The sequence below is a fragment of the Pipra filicauda genome, unplaced genomic scaffold, assembly GCF_003945595.2.
Source record: "Pipra filicauda isolate LSUMZ 115617 unplaced genomic scaffold, ASM394559v2 scaffold365_size864120_pilon, whole genome shotgun sequence".
Taxonomy (NCBI): domain Eukaryota; kingdom Metazoa; phylum Chordata; class Aves; order Passeriformes; family Pipridae; genus Pipra; species Pipra filicauda.
Window position 1 is genome coordinate 211,439 of NW_024104493.1, and position 12,000 is coordinate 223,438.

General features: G+C 36.6%; 1 protein-coding gene across 1 annotated transcript in view; it reads left to right on the top strand.

The window, feature by feature from the left end:
* Window positions 1–12,000, top strand: part of SMAP1 (small ArfGAP 1) — an 89,016-nt gene that overhangs the window by 58,086 nt on the left and 18,930 nt on the right. The window contains exon 7 of the mRNA XM_027711207.2: window positions 8,897–8,981. Within this exon, the coding sequence (XP_027567008.1) occupies window positions 8,897–8,981 (85 nt within the window). The remainder of the gene's footprint in view (window positions 1–8,896; window positions 8,982–12,000) is intronic.

Below are 12,000 nucleotides of genomic sequence, written 5' to 3' on the forward strand. Positions count from 1 at the left end.
TTTTCTGGCTTTTTGCTTGTTCAGCAAAATAAGAGTTCATCACTTGCTAAAAGTATCCTGAGTTTTGAAGAGTTAGTCTGATTTCTAAGTTTCTTCATCAGTTTCAAGTCTGAATTAAAAATCTTATGATATGATATGGTATCTTATAGGAGGGTAAACAGAATAACACATTTCATCTTTAATATAATTTAAATATTATGAAAAGATTAGTTTTTACTTATATGCACATCACGTACGAAAGCTGTAAAAACATTCTTTAAAAATTCTAGGATGCCTACATGACTAATGCCATAAATAGATATGGACTAAACTTTGGATAGCATAAATATATGAGCTGTCAGAAAAATCATATCTACAAACCTATTGCAAGCTTATAGTCAATTACTTATATTATTTTCTGGCATGGCAATTCTCAAATGTTTATACTCTCTTGCAAGTTTTACTGCCAGCAGGTAATGAAGAGGGAAGGAATCCAATTGCTTTATGCACAAGGCATACTATTCTTACCTAATAAAAGGAAAGGAACACTTTCGTTCAGTAACCATAGAGGCGTATATGAGCTCTAGTGAGTAAACTGGAAATTGCTTTTAAGTGCTCTTCACAAAATTATTTGATGGATCTTCAGCTTTCATAAGGCTTCTTGTAGTTAAGGTAGGGTATATAAGTTAGAAATGCATTGGTAGTCAGATCTGTTTTAAACAGACTTCCTAGATTCATGTGAATTTTTCATTGAAGTAGAAAATTGAGGAAAATGTGCAGAGAAGTATTTTTTGTGTTTAATATTAAAATATGAAAGAAAATAGGAGCAGCTAAGTGGACTGGACAACTGATGAATCAGATTTTTGACTGTGACCGATACCTTTTTTCAGAGAAGGAGGGACTTTTACATTAGTAAAAGGTTACATTTTTACAGTGCATCATGTCTTTTAGAACTGTTAAACCCTTAAAATCAGTACCTATGAAGATAATTCACATAAGGTTACAAAAACAGAAAAGAGAAACTTGAGTCACCCATTTATAATGAAAAATAACCAGAGTATTTTCGCTCTGTGCTGGCACATTTGAACCAGGCCTTACCAAAGAAGTTTGTTTCAGTACTGTCAATTCCAGTGCAAAATGCCCTCAGTTGCCTCTCTCAGAGGAGAGTGTTCTGATGAACAGGAATATGCAGAAGAGTAGCCCAGAAATTTAGACTGACCATAGGCTCTGGAATGTATGGTCATATTAAAAAATGTGTTCTGAAAGGATACCAGTGTCCTTGATCATTTCACAAACTTGGATTATTTTCCTATTTTACTACAATAGTAATTAAAAAAAAGTCAGTGAGGTTGGCTGCAGAGCAACATAGTTGCTGTTAGATCTGAATACTCTTGCCATTTTCTCATTCAAAGTCTACCACCAGAAGACCTCATGTATGTTGTCTATTCTGTCAACCAAGCAAGTTGGTATAAAGCTTTCCACTTCCCTCGTCTTCCCCTGCCCATCTTGTGCACCTAAGAGCCATACGTGGTGCTGAGAGTTGAGAAAGGACAAGTTTGTTGTTTTGCAGAAAGGGAACATTGGTAACACCAGCTGCAGACCTCACAGTATCCTGAATTTAATAGGCATGTGACAGTCAGTCTTGCCCATAAGATGACCATATCCCTTATAGGCAGCATCGTATGTGCTGTACTATAATCTTTGTGCAGGGGAAGGAGGAAGATTGACTTGGCAATGCCTTCTTTTTTTTAAATTTTTTTTTTCTGAGGCAGAATGAATCACTCATTTAATGGTTATCTCCAAAAATAGCTGGCTGAAGAAAATTTGGTGAAATACCCACAGACACCCTGGACTTCCTACAGTATGTGACTTATACTTCAGGTGTTACTTAGTGTTCTTCATGGTCTCATCTCCTGCAGACTTGCTGCCTAAGTTTCTGTGAGAAAGCATTGCTGCCTGTTCCAGGGACTGGGAGTTTGCCTTTGGATAAGTCTGCTGCAAAACTGTAATGCTCAGATTCAGAGGTTCAAGGCTTGTGCATGCTAAGCTTCAATAGGAAGACTGAATTTGGGAATTCACTGTGGTTTGTAGGATGAGTTCCATATATAGGAGCATCCGTTTGCTTAGCTGAGGTCAGTTGTCCCAGCTACATCTCCTTCCAACTTCTTATTCACGCCCAGCCTATTGCTAGGGGTAATGTGGGCAAAAAGAAAAATCCTTGAGTGCTGTGTGAGCACTGCTCAGCAGTAGCCAAAACAATGGTGTGTTACCAACAGTGTTGTAGCCACACATCCAAAGCACAGCACCATATCAGCTGCTATGAAGAATGTAAACTCTGTCCCACTAGACCCATGTAGGCAATTAGTTTGCAAAATATATGGTATAAAGTAGCTGTCAGTTCTCTTGTCCTTGTCAAAGAAACATCCTTATATACTGGGTAATTTGCTTTAGAGTAACATAAAAGAGAGAGAAACAAGTCTGTAAAATCAACTCCAGAACTTAATGTGTGAATAGTGATTAACAGTGTTACTTGCTGATTTATTTGGTTTCATTTAACTCAAGCAAAGTATGTCACATAAAGTAGATTGAACTAGAATGCTGTAACTAGTGGTATATTGAGGGCAATGCATTGTGAGAGTTCAATAAAGGCAAATATTGGTTTCTATAAAACAGAGCTTTGTTTTTTAAATTGAGACCTAGTAGACACAATTTTTTTTTTTTTTTTTTTTGCTGGCCTAACCTGGTGTTCTTACCCAATTTTTAAAAATTAAACATCAGATAACTTCTGTTGTTGCACAAAATTAGTAAAGAAGGAACAAAGGAAGAGTGGCACAGCAATGCAACATTAAATACAGGTTGCCGAATTAAAAGATACCCTTTCATGATGGAATAGAAAACTTTCTCATTCTGTGTAAATTGGGAAGTTATTAACAATTCTTTTCATTTTTGAGGATGTAGTCTGAACTGGAGCAAAATAAACCTCAGAACTTTGGTACAGATTTTTGTAACTTTTCCACCAAATCCTGGTGACCTGGAAATTACTTTAAAATCTTGGAGCTGAAATTGTATGTACATGAACAAGACTGGTAAGTGATTAAACCTACCATTTTCTAATGGTAGGAAAATGATCAAGATTAGTTGAATCCTAACTGGTATCTCTTTGAATTACAAGAAGACTGGCTGGTGCAGCTTCCTCTAATGAAGACACCATCTCAATGTGAGATTAAAGAAGTCTTGTGCACTGGGTTGCTTTAAAATCAAAATAAACTACAAGTGGCCTGATCTTCTCCACTGTTGTCTGCTTTTGGATTTTATTTGTGATGGTTTCTTAGCATAAAACATTAAAGTTGACCAAGGTGCAATGTGGAGGTATGTGGAGATTGCCAGCATATGTATTTCTCTCCTGTAATTTCAAGCCAGTGGATTTACAGTAACAGTGTGTAGGAAGTTAAGTGAAGGTCTAAATATTCATCTCTGTATTTTCTTTCTGTTTTCTTTTAATAGGAGAGAGATGCTACTTCTTGTCTGTAGACATAATTCTCAGTTGTTCATTTTGGTAGAGGTAAAGTTATGAGAACTTCCTAAATATTTTACAATATTTGCTCTTTAGATACTGAAAGGGGATTTATCTTGTTACCTAAGGACTACTTGTGGATGTAGTATTAGTGCTATACTGTCACATTATTGTACTGTAGATGTGCAGCAGACAGGATTTAGGTGTAGCTTGATTTGGGTATAAAATTGGGAGTCAGTCATCACTGGATCATCATCATCATGGCTAGGCTTCACAAACAAAGATTTGGGAAGGGCTCTACCCACGTTTACAGAGAACTGAACGAGAGCAGGAAGTTTAAGAGGAAATTGTTTCCATGATAACACTTTTAGCAGTTATCAACAGCATCAATAGCCTTATTGAAGTAAAGGAAGATACTACACAGTGCTCTCCACTTGTTTGCTGAGATAGTCATGTCTCATTGTAGAAAGTTGTTGGGTTGATCAAGCATAGCTTCCTCTTGGTGAAGCCATGCTGGTTCCCCCAGTCACGTTCTTGTCTTTTATGTGCCTGGAAATGATTTCCAGGTTAGTTGGTCCATCACCTTTCTGGGTACTGTGGTGAAGTTGAGCAACCTGTTGTTTCCTGGGTCTTCCTTTTTGCCCCTGAAGATAGGAATGACAGAAGAGTGTATTTAAGTAGAAGGTTAAAAGGACAGCATTGAAAAATAAAACTATAAAGGATTATTGCATAGCAGTTACCTGTTGTATACATGATTGCAAAAATGTATAGTACCCATACTGGATCTGACTAATGAGTGTGTCCCTGCTCCTCTACCGGAAAGATGTGCTTTATAGATGAAAATACACGTAAAAGATTGCAAGGTTTATTTGCCTGCTTAATTTTGCAGAAGTATAATACCTGCTGAATAGAGGATAACTAAAATTGATTATTGTGGCTCTTTTCAAAACAAAGGCTTGTTTTTTCTTAAGGCAGAAAATTCCAAGTCATGCTAGGTACTAAACTGACCATGTGAAGGATGCAAAAAAATTGACTCCCTGGAAGCTCATTCTGGCTTTGGTTTCTTTCAGTGATATTTGCAAATAAACTATTTTCAGTAATCTCAATTTAAGGCAGCAGACATTGCTTGCTTTCAGTAGGTACTCCAACATGAGAACCACCTTGAAGAATAATGTAGTGGCTATTAGTCACAAGTGTGAAAAATGGCAGTGTAAGGCCTGCATATCCAAGATGTCTTGATGCTCTGCTGTTTGCAAGGACAGTGTTTCAGAAGAAATGTGCTAGTAGCATAAAAATTATTTTGAATGAGAAGTTGTTAATACAGGACCTGAAGTAAATATATCTGGGAATTGCTACAACCATCTACTTTGTTCAATCATCATCATCATCATCATCATGGCTGGGCTTCGCGAACGAAGATTTGGGGAGGGCTCTACCCACGTTTGTCACAAGCGCACTGGTGGCTAAAAAGGCCAATATGAGATAGGCAAGTCCAGTTGCAAAAGGCACAGCAGAAAGGCTCCTTAAGTGGTATATTCTGCAAGGCACGATTCTTTCTGCATTGTCTTTTCTCCTTGAGAGTGATCCTGTGTGCTTTCTCAAAAGCATCAGCAGTGTTATAAATAGTGTGTCTCCAGACCTCCCGATTGGAGGCCAGAGTAGACCAGTTATGTTGATCAATATGACCAAGGCTGAGACGTTGTTTCAGGGAGTCCTTGTATCTTCTCTTCGGGGCTCCTCTCTTGCAGCAGCCAGTGGCAAGTTCACCGTAAAGCAAGACCTTAGGGACGCAGTGGTCCTTCATCCTGGAGACGTGCCCTGCCCAGTGCAGCTGTGTTCTCAGCAACATGGCCTCAGTACTTGTGACTGCTGCTTGTTCTAGAACAGATGTATTGGTCACATAATCTGACCAGTGGATGTTTAGGATTGTATATTACTAAGACAGTCTTGAGTGTTGTAAAAACAATAGTAGCCTCAGTAACCCTGAAGGCTCCACTTGAAAATAAATGCGCAAAATTGTGTACCTGTTCTCTTCTACTTGCCTTTTTCATATCAGATTTTTAATGCTGTTTTTAGTTTATTTAATGCTGCTTAGTCTCCTGTTTTTCATGCGGCCTTATTCCAAAGGGTACAGCAAGGACTAGATTATCTGGTACTGGTGTCAAGACTTAAAAATAATTGCTGTGGGAGTCAAGCAGACCAGTAATAGAAAATGAGATGAATCTTAGTGCAGCAAGATTCCAAGCATTTGTCATGCTACCTTGCATCTCTACAAAAAGCGGTAATTTTTAGGTAAAGCACAACACTAAATTAAACATTAAATTTAGGAAATGTCACTGCTTTGTTATGCAGTTTTTTGCCTGTTGCACACTTCTGTGCTCACTGTGTGCAGTACTTAGCATTAATATCTCAAAAGGCCACTCTCTCCATAAAGCTTAGTCATGTATGAGTCCTGTTGGAGGAAAACTACTAAAAAGAAATTAAAAATCACATTTCTCTTTATGATTTGGAATAAAATTTTCCAGTGACACCAGTGTGACTTCCCTGTTTGTTCTTTTCCAAAAATTTTAACACCTTGTTTATGCCAGAATTATATGGGCTGGAAGGGACCTCTTGAGGTCCTGTGCTCCAAATCCTAGGGCATGATCCCTGCTACAGAATGGTTCAGTAGGGCATTGCTTTTCACTGTACCTTCTTCAACTGGACCACGGTGCAGTCAGGTAGCCCAAGATCCACAGGACCAAAGAGAGAACAAGACCGTCCTAAGAAACAGTATGGCAACAAGGGGTATTTGGGTATTGTTCAGAATAACGGCGTGCATGCAAGGTTGTTGTTCCAACTCATCCCACTAGTGCCAACCTTACTTAATTTATGTCTAAATGTGGGTGACTTTAGAGAAGTCCCTGTCTATCTGTGAATCTTGGCAGACCTTAAGCACTGAACAAATGTCTTCTGAATTTGAACAAAAGCCCTCCTATGTGCTGTGCAGCATCTTAAGCAGAAATAAAGGCATACCCAGTTATAGAATAGAAATCTTGGAGGATAGGAAATTCCAGGAAATGGTCTTTGTTATGGTGAGAGAATGGGGGGAACAACATAGTATTGCAGGTAAAATTAAAGGTAAGAGGAAGATTTTTTTTTTTTTTTGTTCCAGATAGCTGCTGAATATTGCTTTGCATGACCACTGTTGTACAGATGTAGTATTGATAAATGTCAGGTGGCTGATACGTTTTCTCAATTTTCAGAATACAGGTTAGTGTGCTGGTGAAAACTGTATCTGTAAAGGTGTTGGACTGTGCTTTGTGGAGAAAATCTCCATCAATGAAACAAATGCAGTATTAATGTCTAGAAATATTTGCTGTGCTAACAAACTTTAAAATGGTTTTGCAGTTTTTCTTAAAGTAACTAACTATGAAGTAACCTTTAAACCTATTACTTTAGATACTGGCAAGGGAGCAAAATGGCACAGAAACTGCTGATCGAGAAATATCATAACAATATTAGAAATGGGTGTCTTAAAGGATCATATTTTTATAGAACTTCATATTTTTATACCTTATGTCTTCACTACCTTTCTTATTTACAGAGTGATGAAACAGAAATATGCATTTAATAATTCTTGAAAATGTTCATTTGACAAAGCAGAGGACCTAAGTGGATTATTCCTACTATATTTTTAAATTTTTAGAGTAGATAATGAGATTAATTTGCTACAGTAATAAGTACTAAAAAAAAAAGAGTGCCATTTGAACTCTGTTTAATTCTTACTAATATATGCAAAAGTGTTTACTTTCTGTGAAAAGTTTGCATTCAAAACTAACCCTGCCAAGCTTTAATTTATTTTGAACTTATGCTTTAGGTAGTTATCAGAAATCTAATCTGGAGTAATGAAAATTTGCAAATATGATATAATTCTAACAGTTATTCTTTTCAGTTGAAAGAAGTTGTTCTATATTCAGAATTTTTAGGATGTGTAAACAAAAGGAAAAAAAGCCAGTTTTGTGAAATCAAGGAACATGTCAGAAATGCTTCTTTTTACAGCTTCTGTGACCCATAGTGTTCCTTACAGAGTTGGAGAAGACTCAAATGTGCGAAGTTTCATGACAAATTCTGTTCTGAAATATTCACTGTTAGTTCTGATTGGTATTTAGGATAATAATTTAAAGTTTTATGGCACATATATTGAGGTGTGGTCAGTTGTAGAAAACTTTATTTTGAATTGTCACTTTAACAAAATTCTTGATATGCAAAAGTTTACTTTCAAAAACTATAGTTTTTTGGAACATTGGGAATCAGTGTGCTGTGCTTCATATCATAAACTCAGACATGAAAGTTGTAATAGAGTATAGAATCAGGGCATCCATGGAATATTTTTCCAGCAGGTGATTTCCCAAACAGTTTGATCTTGAGCAAGGTATTTAAAGTCAACCTAAGAATTTTTGGCAAGAGGAGCCAAGTATTTCTCTGAGAGATTAGCAGGGGTCAGTTTGAGTATGACAGTAGCTGTGCCCTGTAGCTGCAGAAGTGGAGTTCAGTTCGTCGGAGCTGTTTGCTGGAGGTTTTCAGCTGGGGCTTTGCTCACATAAGAGGAGGTCGGTAGTGTGACAGTAAAGGTGTATTAAACCCATGTGAGGAAATGCACTTCTTATGTCACTACTATAAACTAGTTTGTATTACTTTTAAAAATTGATGTTTCAATGGATTCAGGCAATCAGCCTGATATTGGTATGAATTATAAACAGATATATGAAGTAATTTTCATAATCAAATTTCACGTCAGTAGAAATATTTTGAAGTCTCTAGGCAAGAAAAGACTAGGAGTTCCCTTTTCCAAAAGAGAAGAATGCTATTATTAGCCTTCAGGTTTGTAAAGGAAAAGATCATGAACAAAGGTTGTGCGCATCGATGCTTAGCATCTGTAAATGCTGCATGTTCTGCAGATGCTCTTTGCAAGAAGGCTAAATAATGTCACTAGTCTGCTTTTAATTTTTAAATCTAAGCTTTTAAAAACTTGATTTTTTTTTTCTCTTTAATGTTGCAGAAATGTATAGTTTGGTTGCTGAAATGAGTTGATAAATTGTAGACAGCTCTTTGCCTAGTGCATGATATGCGATGATCAGTTTAAGAGTTTAAGACTTATTTTTAAGCTATCCTTGAACTTAGTTTTATTTAAAAAGTGATTACATACCAGTGAAGATATAATGATAATTTTTTACAATCGCGTGCCATGTTCCTTTGACCATAACTGCCACATACATCATTACAAATCAAATTCATTATGATAAACAAATATAGAAAAGGGCTTTTGTTTCTGATACTGAAACAGCATCTTTAATGAGAATTTTTTAAACATGGAATCTTTTCAGAAAGGTTACTTGTGTTTATTTTTTTTTCCCTTAAAAGCCACAGAAGAAAGAGGATCAGCAATCAGAAGCTAAAGCAAGTCCAAAAAAGTCATCAGAACCCACTATTGACCTTTTAGGACTTGGTAAGCAGTCCATAATTACCTGGTTTTAAATCAAACACAGGTACATCATTTTATATTTTAATAGACATACTTTTATTTTCGCTGTGTTTACTGATAGCTAGATAAATTTGAAAACCATAAGATTGAGTCTATGAATTTGAAACTATAAAGGCGAATGCCACAGGAATATGGGTATATCAATACTTATGTTTTGCTAAGGAAAGTAATGAGCTCCTCCGGGAAGGGGAAGTTATCAAAGTGATCTTCAAAGGGCTTGTGAACTGTAATATTTCAATGTTTATGGTACAAGTGTACTTTTCAGTGAAAATGCTGAGGTTACCTGTATTGCGTATCTGTAAAATACCTTATATCGTAAAATTCCTATATCAGGTAAAAGAACAGGAAACTGTCGGACTGCAGCTGACTAGTATCTTGTAAACCTTAATACCTTGGGCATTTCAGTGTTGTGTAGTGACTGTGACCATCATTCATTTTTATCTAAAACGCCGTTTTGTTTTCTGACTGGCGGGTGACTGTGTATTTGTCTTGTAAGTAAACTAGTTTGAAGTAAAATAATTTAATTTGCCCTGTTGTGTGTAGTTCATATTCGTAAAATATGTCTTTCATTTATCTAGAGTTACTCTAAGTGTACTTTTTCTATTTGATAGAATGGAAATGGAAGAATATAATGTTGCAGTAACTATTTTTATTTCCTTTTGTTATTCATTGTCAGGAAATTTTCTAAAAGTTGTGAGTGGATATTAAAAGTATTCCATTTATATCAATATAATGGTTATTCCTAATTTTCTACATAATTTCTACAGGATATTGGAGGAGGCTGAGAAGTCATTTAAATGTCATTAGTATAAAAACTTGACTTTGTAGAAAAATGGCTTGGGATTTTTTAATTTTTTGTTTCAAGGTATGAATGATGTGACAAAAAGCAATAAATGTCTTCTCTGTTTTAGAATTCACACTCTTATCCAAAATGCATGGTATTTTTCCCTCTGGATGTAAACTTTTAACTGTAAAGTACTATTTTTGTATGGATTATGTCTATGTTGTGATCCGTATCTCATTCCAAGTAATCTGCTACTATAGGCAGGCAAATCTTAATTATCACAGTAGAATGAATGTAGAATGAACCTATTTAAAAAAAGAAGTTATTTAGACTTGATAGAAAGCTGATCTTCCTTTATTTTCCTTTAGCAGAACAAGAACCTAATTAAGAAGTAAAATTCAATCAATATGTGGTTTTAAGATTACTAGGCTTCTGTATTCTTTTGGTAATGATTTGGAAAGAATCTTGGTAACAGTGTCGTGATATAATAATGAACTTGGATTACATTGGCTAACTAGAAATGTAGTATGCAATGGAGAGAGTATTATAATTGGTGTTCAACAGCTGTGCTTCTTCAGTGAGATATACAAAGAGCAAAGTTTATAATATATATGTTAAAACCCCCTAAAGGAGGGAATGCTTAAAGATCTTTTAAATAACAAGTTGAAAGGCAGTGTATTAAGCCAGTAGCGCTTGGAATCCACTGAGCTGCAAATGAGATATGTGTTAATGAGAGCAGACCTGCATATTTCATTTGGAGAGTAGTCTTTTAATTAACACTTCCAGTGCACTACTTCAGATAGTATTGAAAGAGAGATCACATCAACCCAGTATATCATACAAGAATAGCAAAGGTTGGAAAGGACCTCGAAAGACCCTCTGGTCCAACCTGTGGGAAGGAGAGCCTAGAGGAAATTATCCTATGTGATCACATCCTGAGAACCTCCAGTGATGGGGACTCTACCACATCTGTGAGAGGTTGTTCCAGTAATTGATCTTACTGTAAAAAATTTATTTCTTATGTTGAGATGAAACCTCTCCTGGTGCAACTTGTACCTGTTGCCCCTGTCTTTTCTGTGTGGCTCCTTGTGAGGAGAGAGCCTCTGTCCTCTTTGTAGCTGCTCTTTAAGTACTGGCATACTGGGATGAGATTCTTCCCGAGCCTTCTCCAGGGAGGAAAGGCTGAACTCTGTCAGTCTTTCCTTACAGAGCAGGTTCTGCAGCTCTTTGGTCATCTTCGTGGCCCTCCTTTGGACCCTCTGCAGTCTGTCTGCATCTGTCTTGAACTGGGGGGCAGAGCTGGGCACAGGCTCCGGGTGCAGTCTGGGAAGCGCTGAGTCGAGTAGGGTGATTACCTCTCTGTCTCAGCTGGTAACACCCCTGAGGATGCAGGCCAGAATCCCACCTGCCTCTGGTGCTGCAGTGATGCGCTGCTGATTAAAATGTTTAATATGTCATATCAAATAATATTAAAATGTATATGATTGCTTAGCTCGTTCTTCTTAGCGGACATGTTTCTAATGAGGATTCATTCTCTTAGGACTTAATTTCTGCAAATGAAGAACAGTAGTAGCTTTTAGTAGGGCAGATCAAAATTGCTTGTGATAGCAGGTTGAGTAATTTTAGTAGATCAGAATTCATGCTAGAATAATTGTGGCTTTCAGAATAACCCATCTTCTTTGCCAGGTATTTTCTTGAGTAACCCTCAGTGCTGGTTTTGGGTCTGGGGTTAACCTTCGGGTCATTGCTCTTTTATTGTCTCAGTTGGTCTTGTAATAATGACCTCATAAGAAGGTAAACTTCCTGAGACAGGACTTACCCTGTGAAAATTGAAGCTAGACAATTTTTTGAAAATAAATACTTTCATTTTTCTTTACAAATTGCAAAATTTTCAAGATAATACATCTAGACAAATTGTATCTTTAAATCTTGTAATAGGAGAAGATAATATCGTCAGTAATTGTACTATGATGTTTGTGTTTCTTCTGAACCTTTTTTAAACACATTCATGTGGTTCCATTGAGTTCCTGATTGGGGATTTACTATTGAGATGCTGTTTGGATATTCACTTTTTGATCCAACAACATTCGTAGCTTTTGGCCTTTTGTTTCAGAACAGATTTTAGTTCAGTACTCCACACACAGAAAGGTGGGGAAATGGGCATGTACAAGGTAAATATTGTTATATTCTCCACAAGCA